Source organism: Salmo salar, chromosome ssa03 (assembly GCF_905237065.1).
Source record: "Salmo salar chromosome ssa03, Ssal_v3.1, whole genome shotgun sequence".
Lineage (NCBI taxonomy): Eukaryota > Metazoa > Chordata > Actinopteri > Salmoniformes > Salmonidae > Salmo > Salmo salar.
Window position 1 is genome coordinate 29,108,090 of NC_059444.1, and position 16,368 is coordinate 29,124,457.

The 16,368-nt window shown below is 45.2% G+C and overlaps 1 protein-coding gene across 1 annotated transcript; it reads left to right on the forward strand.

Annotated features, from left to right (window-relative positions):
• The first annotated feature begins 756 nt into the window (after nt 1–756).
• Nucleotides 757–7,460, forward strand: LOC106599672 (uncharacterized). Its single transcript, XM_014190962.2, has 5 exons — nt 757–1,610; nt 1,724–1,786; nt 1,913–4,120; nt 4,590–5,195; nt 5,406–7,460. The coding sequence occupies exons 1-5, from the start codon at nt 1,463–1,465 to the stop codon at nt 5,438–5,440; spliced, it is 3,060 nt and encodes a 1,019-aa protein (XP_014046437.1). The 5' UTR covers nt 757–1,462; the 3' UTR covers nt 5,441–7,460.
• The last annotated feature ends 8,908 nt before the right edge of the window (nt 7,461–16,368 follow it).

Genomic DNA, 16,368 nt, shown 5'->3' on the forward strand with positions numbered 1-16,368 from the left:
TCAATGGGAGAAGATTTGAAATAGATTAATGGAGCAAAAAAATGTATTTAATTTAATATCTAACACTTTCTAAATTCAAACGAACCCCCTGCAACTAGACATGGACGTTTAGAAGACATTGGTGGTCTTCCAAGTCGTGAATTGAGGAGTATTGCCAAGTTAATTCTTTGGGATCGATGTCCCTTCCACGGGACGGTTGAGCTAACGTAGGCTAATGCGATTAGCATGAGGTTGTAACTAACAAGAACATATCCCAGGACATAGACACATCTGATATGGGCAGAAATCTTAAATTCTTGTTAATCTAAGTGCACTGTCCAATTTACAGTAGCCATTACAGTGAAATTATATCATGCTATTGTTTGAGGAGAGTGCACAATTTGGAACATGAAAAGTTATTAATAAACAAATTAGGCATATTTGGGCAGTCTTGATACAACATTTTGAACAGAAATGCAGTGGTTTATTGGATCAGTCTAAAACTTCGCACATACACTGCTGCCATCTAGTGGCCAAAATCTAAATTGCGCCTGGGCTGGAATAATACATTATGTCCTTTTCCTTATAATTTAAATTTGTATATTCTACATCAGAATGGTACCAAGCACCCTCAAGACGCCAGGACAGCGGAGTCAATCACCACCTTCCGTAGACACCTGAAACCCCACCTCTTTAAGGAATACCTGGGATAGGATATAGTAATCCTTCTAAACCCCCCCCCAAAAAAAGATATAGATGTACTATTGTAAAGTGGTTTTCCACTGGATATCATAAGGTGAATGCACCAATCTGTAAATCGCTCTGGATAAGAGCGTCTGCTAAATGACGTAAATGTAAAAAATGGAAATGTCCAAGAATAAGCATATTTTTGCTTCAGGTCCTGAGCAGTTAAATTTGGGTATGTCATTTTAGTCGAAAATTGACAAAAAGGGGCGGATCCTTATTAAGTTTGGGTCGAAAATTCTCTGCTATGCCAAACAGTAAGGTACTTAACCTGTAACTACGAATGGAGCATCACATTAGCCCGTTACATTTTCTTAGTTAGTCTACAGATGCTTTACAGTTCAAAGTTAAATACACCTTTGTCGCACTAAGCCAAGTGATGGGAATTTCCGTTATATTATTGGATGTAGAAATACCGGCATGATAAACTGTCGGATGAGCTATCTGATAGTTGGATCCAATGCTACATAGTAGCAGGCCAACAGTACGTGTGCGTGACAACATTATTCCGCAGCAACAATACACCGGCCATTATGACGCAATTATTGAGTGAGCATGATCATGTTATCGCTAGTAGCCTTCATTACTGCTCTCAGCGCATTGGACAATTATTGGAGCCCATCAATAATTCATTGGACGAGCGCGTTCATTACATTTAGTCAGTAAATAAATATTTGAACGACTTTACTCTTGTGATTTGGAATTTCGTGCGTCTACTCTTGTGTTCATAAGCAGCAAGATGCCTTATCCACACAGAGTGGTGAATATTCCCACGGGATTCAAGGACTTGCTTGAGGGAGTGAGCAAGGCTGTGGTGAAGTATCAACCGGAGAGTATTCCCGCCTTCGCAGCGGTCTTCTTCAATGCGCTTCTTGTCTTCAGAGACGGTAGGCTACGCTGTGCCTGAATCACCTGTAGTAGACTACACTAGACCGATGCATGTTAATAGTTCTAGACACCTTTGTCTATTGACCTAATCACGTTGCATTGTGTTTCACAGAGAAGCCAGGCATGCCTATCCATGAGCTTATGAAAGAATTCAGGGCTACAAAAGGCTCTCATTGTAAGCTACTTCATTTTTCTCATCATCTGTTTGTTGTTGTTTAACAAAACAGACCAATCAATTCTAATCCTATCTGTTGTTGATTTCATGTTGTAAATCATAATGTGCACTTTTGCTTGTTTGCAGTCTACAGGAAGAAGAATAAAGCTGTAAAACCACAAGTACAGCCGCAGGTCACTGTCCAAGGTCCTGAAAGGTCCCCCCATCCCAAGCCAATCCTGGAGTGGGAGGCAGGCCCGTTGCTAATGGAAGCTAGATGTGAGGATGTCAGGGAGCCTTTCTCCTTCATCTCTAGTGACCAGCCCTGCAGCAGCCGAGACATCCAGGCTATGGATGCAGTGGCTTCTACTGACGGTGGCCAGAACGAGTGTGGCCTGCAGGTCTCTGCCACCACCATCACACTGTCCACAGGGCCCATCCCAGCAGATATTGCCCAGGGCCTGGCCCTGTACCGGCGCAAGATTGACCTAGAGTCGTCCCCCCGGGACTCTCCTCCACTCGGGGCTTCCGCCAACAACTCCTGTGCGCGTGTCTGTTCGGCCCTCTTCGAGCGGGTCTCCTTCAGCGAGATCAGCCAGGAGTTGGATGCGGTGCTGATCCAGACTGACGTGCTCCCATCAGAGTCCCTGATCATCGTGCAGACAGAGCATGTACCCGAGATGATTGTGTTCCAGGCTCATCCCCTATTGGCTGAGAACGCAGCAGTGGCTCCGCCTCCGTGTGACGTCCCTGTCAGGTCTAAGTGCAGCTGTGCCTCGATGGTGGGCGCCCTCGAAGACGTGATGGCACCATTGGAGGTGGACGGTACATCTCAGCCGAGCTATCCCATCTTGGCATCCATCTGTGAGAGAGCAGCTCCCGTGGTGGAGAGACCAGCTGCCATGGTCGCTGAGCCTGAGGAGTCTCCAGCCCTTGAGGTCCACTCTGCACCAGTCGAACCCCAGGAGATGACACCCTCAAGGCCCTCCATCCCAGTGGGAACACTGGAGCTCCCTGTTTCAGCCCCTGCTGTGTCTGACTCCCCTGCTATGGCTGTCCAAGAGGTGCAGATTAGTGTGACTGATCGTCCTCTCGCAGTCATCCTACACTCCCTCTCTGGTGCAACTTCACCATCCGAGACAGCAGAGGATGTGATGCTGGTTCCTATGGTAGTGTCCCCTCCTGAATCAGTCAAAAAGGCGTCGAGAGAGTCCTCTGATTTTCTGTGTCCTCTTCCTGCAGCAACATTGGAGACTGAGTCTGTTAGTGTGATTTGTCCCCCTCCTTCTCCAGTGACTGTGGAGATCCAACCTTCCATTCTGGCTTCTCCCCTTACTGCTGCAACCGTGGAGACAGAATCCTCCAATCGGATTTGTCCTCCTTCTGTGGTCAGCGTGGAGACGGAATTGGCCAATATGCTATCTCCTTCTGCTGCAGAGACAGTGGAGGCCGACTCTTCTGTTGTGACCTGTCCCCATACTGCAGTGACCGACGACTTTGTGGCCCCTGTTTCTGTGTGCCTCCCTGTTGTGGCACTAGAAGAGACCGGTGTCCCCAGTGTGCAGCTCCCAGCTCCTGCGCCTGCCTTGACAGAGGAAACTCTGTGCCAGTCTGCTTCACCATGCCTACCCACCGTCACGGCCGCAGGAGAGTCCAGAACCCCCTTCTTGGTCTACCTCCCACTGCCTGCTCCAGAGCTGGCTAAGACCCCTGGTCTGTTGTGCCAACTGGGCCTGGGACCAGAGGAAGCCAAGAGCTTCCCTTTCCTGTGTCTCCCTATTTCTGACATCCCCAGGACCCCAAGTCTTGTGACTGCCGGCCTGGCTCCAGCTCAGACTGCGGCTGTGGCTCCTGCTGCTGCTCCGGATTTACCAAGGACCAACCTCCCTGGAGTGACAGATATCCCCAGGACCCTGAGTTATGTGGCGGCTGGAGCTCAGGAGCTACCACGGCTCCAGAGCTATGCGGCTAACACCGCTGAAGTCCAGGAGCCACCGAGGACCCCCAGCTATCTGGCTAACACCCCTGGAGTTCAGGAAATACCACACAACCCCAGCTATCTGAAAAACCCAGCTGTCTTCCAAGATATGTGCTTTATGTGCCCCTCCGTTACCGCCTCCAATCTGTCCAGGAACAATAGCTTTGTGCACTCTCCAGCTGCCATGGCTCCACAGCAGCTGATTAGGGGCCCGTGTATGGTGTCTCTGTACCCCCAGGGAGGGCCTGTGATGGGCCACTGTACTCACTCCCCAGGGCAGTGTCCTGCATCTCTGCAGCAGCAGGCTGGCATGGCTCCGCTCAACCACGGACAGCAGACCAACACCAACTTCATGCCCATTTGTTCTCAAAGGCCAAGTGAGATATTTACATGTATTCATTTAATGTTCAAACCATTGCACTGAAGTCAATAGATTTTTAGATTTTGTTGTAAAATTAGCTGTTTATTTGTTGGTTCATAGCTGTACACTTAGAAAAGGAATCCGCATTAGGGGAAACTGTCCGTCTCAGCACCATTGTTATTGTTGTGGTTTTGTGGACGGTGATTTGCGTCGAGCAGTGCAAAATAAAATAATTGCAGTACATATTCTGCTGTTCTATTGCGCTTACAATGATGTCTGAGGGGAAAAAAACTGTTTGTTGTTTGCAGTAACTTCCTTGTTGTTTTAATATCCCAAAAGGACGTGGCAGTTTCACCATTAAGGATTCCAGCTTTAATTCATCTATAGGTTCTAACTTTACATTAGACGTAATATACTGTGGGATTTTTGTGAGACTGTCATCATGCCTTATAATGTATTTTTCTTCTCCCCCTCTGTCTCCTCAGGCCTGTGTAGCTGCCTCAGCAGGACCGGCAGCCACTGGCGCTTCTGCCACCTGACGCGACCCGAGTCCCAGGGCAGGGTGGGCGGCATGATCTGCCCCTACCAGAACTCCCAGACCATGATGCACTGCAACAGCCTGGATCACATGGCCAACATCCCCATGTACCAGGACTGTGGCCACTACTCTAGCAGCTGCCACCTGCTGCCACCGTGCTCCCAGTCGTCCCACGGCAGCCTGCACACCCACCACATGGAGGAGCCCCGTTGCTCTGCTTACAACCTGGGCACCTCCTTCGTCCAGCCCCAGCCCCAGACCTGCTCCTCCGACCCCCTCTTCCACTTCCCCCAGCAGTACCACCTGGTGGCCACCCCCTCCCAGGAGAGGCAGCAGGCCCTGTGCCCTCTCCAGTGCCCACTGCTGCAGCAGCGCCACAGCTCCCTGCTCTTTTGTGGGCACCAGGGGGAGCTGAGCAGGCTGGGCTGCTCCAGCTGTGTCCCTGCCACCAACCAGAGACAGAACCAGGGAGGGGTGGAGCAGAAGAACAACATCCCCAGCTGCGCATCGCTTCATGACAAAAGATTAGACACAAGCTCAAACAACAATCACGGTAGCTAAACTTGTTGCCACTATGAAATGTATGGTTGTGTTTTAGATTTCACTTGGACTTTTTTGTTTATTTCTGGATGAATGTCAGGGCTAGCATCCATGCCTACCATGTGGTTATTATTAAACGTTGAACATATGGCATTAAGTGGTTGAAGAAGCTATGTGTTTTGATGTTATAGATGGACAATGCTCTCTTTTTTTCTTGTCACAGGCTGTGTCATGAACTGCAATCCCCAGGGCAACTAATCCCGTCTTCACATGGGAAGGACCTTATTTTTGCAGTTGCCAATGTCTCTTTTGCATTCTTTTAAACTGATAATGAGGAATAAATATACTTACATTGCATGAATTTCGATAGTGTACAAACCCTCAATCAATCACTACAAAAACATACAACTTAAGATAATTGCAGCTATATAAAGGCAGTAGATGGAGGGTAAACTTCCACATTGATACAAAAGTTTGACAAAGATTCGGTATTAGGCTGTTGTTTAAAGCTAGAATCCTTAGTCGCTACATACATTTTTGGACTTATAAATGAATGATATACCCATTGAATCCCTCTTGAGCTTAGTTCAGCTGTCATACCCCATCAGAACCCAAAATATAAAGCTTGTTTTACTCCAATGTTTGTAAACAAACACTTTATAGCCTCCAAACATGGTTCAAACTATAATTTAGATATCATTGACGGTCAGTCCTTACGTCTATGGCTCTGTCTATGAATTTGAGAGTGGTTACATTTCTCCATGCCTATCTCTCAGCTTTTTACCAAAACAGTGGCGAGGTGTCACTTAGTTCTATTTTTAAGCTAAGGATTCTAGCTTTAGGACCACTCTGTTTCTATGAAATGCTCACCGTGTTATCCAATCAATCTATGAATAGAACCATTGCAACACTCACAAAATGAGTCATAATGTCACATCCATGTTGCATAGTAACAGATTCCATGGGTGGAAGTGTGAGTTAAAAAATTTTAAAAATCACCATCAATCTTTAAGTCTGGCTTAGACAGTCTGGACTGAGCCTAAGGCCATTTCATCCTTTTAACATCTGCTCAGTTACTTGTCAGAACTCAATATGACCTGTTCGCCAACGCTGTTACAACATAGATCCAAATGTTGCATGGTGTAAGGAATGCATAAAAAAAAAGAAGCTAAATTAGCCTGCAGGTAATGTTAGCTATTATACATGTTGCTTGTTTTCCTGCTATTGAAACTCATCACAACATTTTACTATCTAATGAGAAGTTAGAGCAACTACACCATATGTATTTAAAAAGTACAACAATACAGTAGGTCGAAAGTGATACATTGTTACTTTTGGCTATGTAGTGGTGGATGAGCTAAACAATGGAATTCCACCACATGGCCCATGCCTGTCGATTACCACCAACAACATCAAGCAAAACTCTCCATGCAAGTGCACACTACCAGTTACCAACACCAATCAACACTGTCAACACCAGTGCCCACTGCCAGTCCAATGAAAAGGGATTTCAACTCTACACTCTGACCTGCAACCCCCCCCACTGAGCCAAAGTACAGTCCACTCAATCCAACTAGGACAACAGCTGGTTCAGAACCAAAGGAGAGAGTCAAATCTCCCCAAACATGACAGCAGAGAAAGTAAATAGCATAAATGCAGTAAAGAGGTCAATCGAACTCAACCCAAAAAATGGAATCACCAAGGAAATGTGTGGAGTAAAGATCCCGAATCTCCTAATTTACCCCCGGCAAAATTAGCTATTGTTTATTTCACACTATGTTGAAGTAAAAATCAGAGTATAATGCTTGAATGGATGTCAACCCCAACACATGTTCATGTCATCTTAACCAACCAACTGCATTACAGTAAAAAAATACTTTTACTATGCAGCGAAAACCGCCAAATATATCCAAATCGGACTTAAGTAACCACATTGTTGGCCCGTTACAATACATAAATCATAAGTCACAGTCACTAGCCGGCTACCACCCGGTTACTCAACCCTGCACCTTAGAGGCTGCTGCCCTATGTACATAGTCATGGAACACTGGTCACTTTAATGTTTACATACTGTTTATATTGATTTTGTATTGAATATTTAAAACATACAATATACTTGCAGTGAAGCCGCTCAACAACTACATCACATTAGTCATCTAACAGCCTCCCATCCAGAGTGACACACAGACGCATCCAGGGTTTACATACTGTTTAACCCTCTTCATATGTACAGTGCATACAGTATACTGTATTCTAGTCAAGGCCTATCCAATTTAACTATTGCTGTACATACAGCACATTCGGAAAGTATTCAGACCTCTTTTGACTTTTTCCACATTTTGTTACGTTACAGCCTTATTCTAAAATGGATTAAATTGTTTTTTTCCCCTCATCAATCTACACACAATACCCCATAATGACAGACCAAAAACAGGTTTAGACAAAACTGAAATATCTCATTTAAATAAGTATTCAGACCCTTTACTCAGTACTTTGTTGAAGCCTGTTTGGCAGCGATTACAGGCTTGAGTCTTCTTTGATATGACGCTACAAGCTTGTCACACCTGTATTTATGGAGTTTTCTCCCATTCTCTCTGCAAATCCTCTCAAGCTCTATCAGGTTGGATGGGGAGCGTTGCTGCACAGCTATTTTCAGGTCTCTCCAGAGATGTTCGATTGGGTTCAAGTCCGGGCTCTGGCTGGACCACTCAAGGACATTAAGAGACTTGTCCTGAAGCCACTCCTGCGTTGTCTTGGCTGTGTGCTTAGGGTTGTTGTCCTGTTGGAAGGTGAACCTTCGCGACAGTCTGAGGTCCTGAGCGCTCTGGAGCAGGTTTTCATTAAGGATCTCTCTGTACTTTGCTCCGTTCATCTTTCCCTCAACCCTGACTAGTCTCCCAGTCCCTGCCGCTGAAAAATATCCCCACAGCATGATGCTGCCACCACCATACTTCACCGTAGTGATGGTGCCAGGTTTCCTTCAGATGTGACGCTTGAAATTCAGGCCAAAGAGTTCAATCTTGGTTTTATCAGACCAGAGAATCTTGTTTCTCATGATCTGGGAGTCCTTTAAGTGCCTTTTGGCAAACTCCAAGCGGGCTGTCATGTGCCTTTTACTGAGCAGTGGCTTCCATCTGGCCACTTTACCATAAAGGCCTGATTGTTTATGTGCTGCAGAGATGGTTGTCAACCTCAACTTTGCATTCAGAAGATTTCAAGTCTAGTGAGATATTGTACTTCAATTAACTCAGAAATTGATTGATGTGATGTTCATATTTATAGTTTGTATAGAATGAAACAAGGCTTAAGCCTTACAATGGATACTATTGTTATAAACATATGCATAGCCTACTTATAAGCCTAGTTTTGAGAAGGCCGTTGTCCATATTTTTTTCTTCCAGTTGGTGGTATTGTGACCCCAGTGTCTGAGGGCAGGTGTGTGGTTGAACAGCAGAGCTTCTCTGGGACATATATGCCTATGGATACACTCCCAGCAGACATTTCATATCACAACATGGCCCATGGAACTACACAGACTGAGGAGAGACCAGCATTCCAGGGAACTACAGACAATACATTTTCAGCATCGCATGGAACTACACAAACTGAAAGACTAGGGGCACACGGAACTACACAAACTGAGGAGAGACCAGTGGCCCATGGAACTACACAAACTGAGGAGAGACCAGTGGCCCATGGAACTACACAAACTGAGGAGAGACCAGTGGCCCATGGAACTACACAAACTGAGGAGAGACCAGTGGCCCATGGAACTACACAAACTGAGGAGAGACCAGTGGCCCACGGAACTACACAAACTGAGGAGAGACCAGTGGCCCATGGAACTACACAAACTGAGGAGAGACCAGTGGCCCATGGAACTACACAAACTGAGGAGAGACCAGTGGCCCATGGAACTACACAAACTGAGGAGAGACCAGTGGCCCACGGAACTACACAAACTGAGGAGAGACCAGTGGCCCATGGAACTACACAAACTGAGGAGAGACCAGTGGCCCATGGAACTACACAAACTGAAGAGAGACCAGTGGCCCATGGAACTACACAAACTGAGGAGAGACCAGTGGCCCATGGAACTACACAAACTGAGGAGAGACCAGTGGCCCATGGAACTACACAAACTGAGGAGAGACCAGTGGCCCATGGAACTACACAAACTGAGGAGAGACCAGTGGCCCATGGAACTACACAAACTGAGGAGGGACCAGCTTCCTCCCAAACATCAGGCTCTCCTCTGCCTAGTGATGTTGGAAGAATTACTGGGATTGGTTCCTTCGCCTACTGAGGATGTCATAAAAGTAGCGGACTGGATCAAAGCAGACAACATAGAGACCAGCAAATCATAAGATGTGGTCAGTCCTCGAGGTAGAGAATGTGCCAATAACAATTCATCAGTCCTCAACATGACGAGAATGCACCAATAACAGAATCTGCAATAACAGAATCCTCGAAAAATCCTCAAGATGAGAAGAGTTTCGAAACATCAACTGTGGCGCTAACTACCAATCCCCAGCCTGAGGACACTACCAACGCTCCACACTGTCCTGGCACAGATGGTCCAGGATGACCAAGCTACTAAAACACCAGAGGAGGAGTCTGTCCAGTATATCACACAGCTTTGCTGGAAGAGAGGGATAAGACCAAGATGACTTATTTGAGATACTCTTTGAAGAGCATGTATAGTTGTACCCTCTTCCTTGCAGCGTGTCCCCATTGGTGCAGGACACAACTCCAGATATGGACCCTGCTCGAAAAAGCTCTGTAATCCAAGTCTGGACACCGTATAATTTTGCTCAAGAGAACGGCAAAGGGAACCTGTCTATGAGTGTGTTGTCCCAGCCAATGGCTGTGCCTACATTGAAAGTGTTGGTCCAGAGGATGTCTTGTTGGCAAAGAGGACCTCCAGCCATTCATGTCTAGACTCAGGTCAACTCAGGAGTGGACGGACACAGGGACAATCAGGCCAGACCGCTCAGACTGTCGGCATGTTAGACACTCAGAAAATCAACATCCCCAACTATCTCCTTCTGGAACGTTCAGCCCCAACCTTGGATATAGCTTCTTCCCAAGAGAAAAATCCAGTTGATCAACAGAGTTGTGCAGCCAACAGGGGACGATGTATTGGCTTCCTGTCAGTTTGCACTGCTCTGTGAAGGGAGTAGTACACAGCATTGTATGAGATCTTCAGTTTTTTGCCAATTTCTCGCATGGAATAGCCTTCATTTCTCAGAACAAGAATAGACTGACGAGTTTCAGAAGAAAGTCTTTGTTTCTGGCCATTTTGAGCCTGTAATCGAACCCACAAATACTGATGCTCCAGATACTCAACTAGTCTAAAGAAGGCCAGTTTCATAAATCAATCAATCAATCAATCAAATGTATTTATAAAGCCCTTTTTACATCAGCCGAAGTCACAAACTGCTGTACAGAAACCCAGCCTAAAACCCCAACAGCAAGCAATGCAGATATAGAAGCACGGTGGCTAGGAAAAAATCCCTAGAAAGGCCGGAACGTAGGAAGAAACCTAGAGAGGAACCAGGCTCTGAGGGGTGGCCAGTCCTCTTTTGGCTGTTCCGGGTGGAGATTATAACAGAACATGGCCAAGATTTTCAAACGTTCATTGATGACCAGCAGGGTCAGATAATAATTATCACAGTGGCTGTTGAGGGTGCAACAGGTCAGCACCTCAGGAGTAAATGTCAGTTGGCTTTTCATAGCCTATCTTTGAGAGTTAGAGACAGCAGGTGCGGTAGAGAGTCCTAAACAGCAGGTCCGGGACAAGGTAGCACGTCCAGTTAATCAGCACAACAGTTTTCAGCTGTGCTAATATAATTGCAAAAGGGTTTTCTAATGATCAATTAGCCTTTTAAAATTATAAACTTGGATTAGCTAACACAACGTGCCATTGGAACACTGGATTGATGGTTGCTGATAATGGGCCTCTGTACACTTGTGTACTGTAGATATTCCATTCAAAATCAGCTGTTTCTAGCTACAACAGTCATTTACAACATTAACAATGTCTACACTGTATTTCTGATCAATTTGATATTATTTTAATGGACCAAAAAATTTGCTTTTATTTCAAAAACAAGGACATTTCTAAGTGATCCCAAACTTAACGGTAGTGTACGTGAATGGTATATATTGCGTTGAAAGCATTGATACAGTATTGTTGTATGTTATTTGTTGTTATATTATCATTATATATATATATTTTTTCCCCCCAAAACAGGACAGACATGGGGTATGATGAAGTTGACCATGAAAAGTGATGGATCAAATGAAGTTTTTCCATCCACATTGAATTCTTGAAATAAATACAATTCATCTGAATCTGCAGTTTTCTTTTTGTTTTTGCATGGGCGAATTGGGTGTATTTATTTTGTAAAACGTAACATGACAACTGACATATGCAGAAATGTAAATGGTCCAGTTTTGTTTCCCCTTTTATTTAGTTGTGAAAATGACACTTTGCCCAAGAAGCTTTTTTCTGCTACACACATGCAAGTTTGACTGTAATATACAATAACATTTTATTATAGTTATCTAGGATATTAGATTTTTCGAAAAACAAAGTATTCATCATTGACAACTTTCTGGAAAACGCGGTGGTTTTATACTACATGTGGCAAAATTGTCACCAAGGACAGCGCCTATTTAGGGAGTAGGCTTAGTGCAATGTGCAATAAATATTTTTTGGGGCATACATGGTGCTGTTTTTGATGCGCATAAAAACAGCAGTGCGTTTGGTTTGGTTTCCCCCACGACTGAAACAAAATATCAAATGTAATTGATTGACTGATTATTTGATTGATTATTATTATTATTATTTTATCCATTCATAAATTCACAACTTTTGAGATATTCAGCTCAAGCTTCTTGTCATATTCTAATGTAGCGAAAGGTCATTCCATTTGAACACGTACTTACTCCTGAACGTTGGTAAGTCGGAAGTCGACAACTCATAACTCAAAATGAGGCGCTATGATGTCCAGTAACCCTGTAGCTATATAATCCGCACCTAGAGCGACAGGAAAATGTACAATGTGCAAATTCAAGGTAAGTTTTAATATGTCTTGATTATCATCTTTTGCTACAGAGCAATGATCATTTGAATTTAATTTGCCTCATTTATTTAACTAGCAAGTCAGTTAAGAGCAAATTCTTATTTACAATGATGGCCTAATTGTGCGCTGCCCTATTGGACTCCCAATCACAGCCAGATGTGATACAGCCTGGATTTGAACCAGGGACTGTAGTGATATCCCTTGCACTGAGATGCAGTGCCTTAGACCGCTGTGCCACTCAGGAGTACAAGTGAAATGTTAGCTGAACAGACTGGTCTCTCATGGGGGGATCCATTGCTAGTCTGGGTAACAGTTAGCTAACAGTTTGTTTAGCTTTCATTCCACTCCTTGCCAATCCGTGTCATATATACTACATTTTGACATATCATGACACAGAGCATAGAGATGCTATTAAATTCCTAATTCTATAGGCTACAATTGGAGTGGAATGTTAGCTAAACAGACTGGTACCCAGGCTAATCCCTTGCTGCTGGGTAATATCAAATAAATGCTTGAATTTCATCCTAATTTGAGTTTCTATTGTTACAGTCAGCAACACAGTCAAGTCTAAACACGTCAAATCCCTTATCCCAAACGGCCGGATTACCATTCTGGCAGGCTTCAGTCGAGCATAATTAAGGAATAAGACATCTGATTTTGGCTTATTTGCCATATAGCCTACTATGGAACTGCAAAACTACAGAGATGGTATATTAGCTCACCATGGTCCCACAGAGACAAATATCATTGATTATTTAGTGTACAGTGCATTTTATCATGTGTTGAGAGTGATTTCCGATTTCATGTTATTTTGTCATGCAGAAAACCCTGCCTATTCACCAAACAAGCTGGTGAGAGAATTTCATAAACACAGAGGAAAGTCTAGTGATGATGGACCCTGTACCATAAGATAATAAGATAATCAAACAGGCAAAACGTCAGTTCAAAGACAAAGTGGAGTCGCAATTCAACGGCTCAGACACGAGACAATCACAGACTACAAAGGGAATACCAGCCACGTTGCGGACACCGGTGTCTTGCTTACGGACAAGCTAAACACCTTCTTCGCCTACTTTGAGAATAACACAGTGTCACCGACATGGCCCACTACCAAGGACTGTGGGCTCTCCTTCGCCGTGGCCGACGTAAGACATTTAAGCGTGTTAACCATCGCAAGGCTGCTGGACCAGACGGAATCCCTAGCCGCCGCGTCCTCAGAGCATGTGCAGACCACCTGGCTGGAGTGTTTATGGACATATTCAATCTCTCCCTATCCCAGTCTGCTGTCCCCACTTGCTTCAAGATGTCCACCATTGTTCCTGTACCCAAGAAAGCAAAGGTAACTGAACTAAATGACAATCGCCCCGTAGCACTCACTTCTGTCATCATGAAGTGCTTTGAGAGGCTAGTTAAGGATCATATCACCTCCACCTTACCTAACACCCTAGACCCACTGCAATTTGCTTACCGCCCCAATAGATCCACAGACGATGCAATCGCCATCGCACTGCACGCTGCCCTATTCTATCTGGACAAGAGGAATGCCTATGTAAGAATGTTGTTTGTTGACTATAGCTCAGTATTCAACACCATAGTACCCTCCGAGCTCATCATTAAGTTGGGTCAGAACCCTGCCCTGTGCAACTGTGTCCTGGACTTTCTGACGGGCCGCCCTCCAGGTGGTGAGGGTAGGAAACAACACCCCGCTGATCCTCAACACTGGGGCCCCACAAGGGTGCGTTCTCAGCCCTCTCCTGTACTCCCTGTTCACCCATGACTGCGTGGCCATGCACGCCTCCAACTCAATCATCAAGTTTGCAGACGACACTACAGTGGTAGGCTTGATTACCAACAATGACGAGACGGCCTACAGGGAGGAGGTGAGGACCCTCAGAGTGTAGTGTCAGGAAAATAACCTCACACTCAACGTCAACAAAACAAAGGAGATGATCGTGGACTTCAGGAAACAGCAGAGGGAGCACCCCTATCCACATCGACGGGACAGTAGCTGAGAAGGTGGAAAGTTTTAAGTTCCTCGGCGTACACATCATGGACAAACTGAAATGGTCCACCCACACAGACAGCGTGGTGAAGAAGGCGCAGCAGCGCCTCTTCAACCTCAGGAGGCTGAAGATATTTGGCTTGTCACCATAAACACTCACAAACTTTTACAGATACACAATTGAGAGCATCCTGTCGGGCTGTATCACCGCCTGGTACGGCAACTGCTCCGCCCACAACCGTAAGGCTCTCCAGAGGGTAGTGAGGTCTGCACAACGCATCACCGGGGGCAAATTACCTGCCCTCCAGGACACCTACACCACCCGATGTCACAGGAAGGCCAAAAAGATCATCAAGGACAACAACCACCCGAGCCACTGCCTGTTCACCCCGCTATCATCCAGAAGGTGAGGTCTGTACCAGTACCAGTAGCATCAAAGCTGGAACCGAGAGACTGAAAAACAGCTTCTATCTCAAGGCCATCAGACTGTTAAACAGCCATCACTAACATTGAGTGGCTGCTGCCAACATACTGACTCAACTCAAGCCACTTTAATAATGGGAAAATGTATGTAATAAATGTATCACTAGTCACTTTAAACAATGCCACTTTATATAATGTTTACATACCCTACATTACTCACCTCATATGTGTATAGACAGTACTCTATACCATCTACTGCATCTTGCCTATGCCGTTCGACCATCGCTCATCCATATATTTATATGTACATATTCTTATTCATTCCTTTACACTTGTGTGTACAAGGTAGTTGTTGTGGAATTGGTAGATTACTTGTTAGATATTACTGCACGGTCGGAACTAGAAGCACAAGCATTTCGCTACACTTGCATTACCATCTGCTAACCATGTGTATGTGACCAATAAAATTTGATTTGATTTGATTTAATAATGTTTAAATAATGTTTACATACTGCTTTACTCCTCTCATATGTTTATACTGTATTGTATTCTACTGCATTTTGGTCGATGTCACTCCGACATTGCTCAATCTAATATTTATATATTTCTTAACGCCATTCTTTTACTTTTAGATGTGTGTGTATTGTTGTGAATTGTTAGATACTACTGCACTGTTGGAGCTAGGAACACAAGCATTTCGCTACACCTGCCATAACATCTGCTAAATATGTGTATGTGACCAATAAAATGTGATTTTATTTGTATTTCTATAGTCATTGATGCACACAAACCACAATCTTTTACAGTCACATCCCCAAAATGTCTTTCTTTTCCCGCCAAAGCCGAAAGACTCTGTGGCAATGTCTACGATGAGGAACTGCTGAAGTATGGATACAAAGTTACCTCCAAGGAGGATGTTACTTTTAATGCCCATGTGGACAACAAGTGAACAATGTTACAGCTCCGTCAGCCATGGAGCAGCAGGTGAACCAAACCCTAGGGGCTGCAGCGATGGAGCTAGAGGCACTGGTTGGCAACATGGTCCCAACCTGTTCAACTAAACAACAACAATGCCAACAACACCAAACACGTGGCGCAGGCATCCCCTCAGGCAGTAGCAGGTCTGGCATCCACTGAGAACAAGACTGTTGAAGGTATATGTCATCTCAGACTCAGAAACCCAACTGTCTATGGTAAACTTCCATCTGCTTTGCACTAGTGATCTGTGTTCCTCCCTGCACTGTTTTCCCCACAGTTGTTCCACAAGTCAAACCCGGCTCAGCAGAGATGTTGGCCAGCAGCAGCAGTGAGGCCAGTGTTTCTGGACAGGTCTGTGCTCCCCAGCATTACACACACACCAACCAGGAGGGGGGATATGTCTGTCCTACCATACCCACAGAGATGCCCTGCTGCCCCAGAATTACCAGGCATACCCTCCACCATCACCACCCTACTTCCCAGGGCAGTCCTGCATATGCCAACTATATGGCAGAGTGGTATATTGTCCCCCCTGTCAGCCAATGCTGCCCTGGTGACATCATCAGCTCCGCTGCCACTGCCCCAGTGCACTCACCAGCACCTCAGCCCTTCTAACAGCTGCATGCAAGTGGCACCAACCATGGGGTGCTCTTGCCAATACGGAGGGCAGAGCCCTTCCTCACCGTGCATCC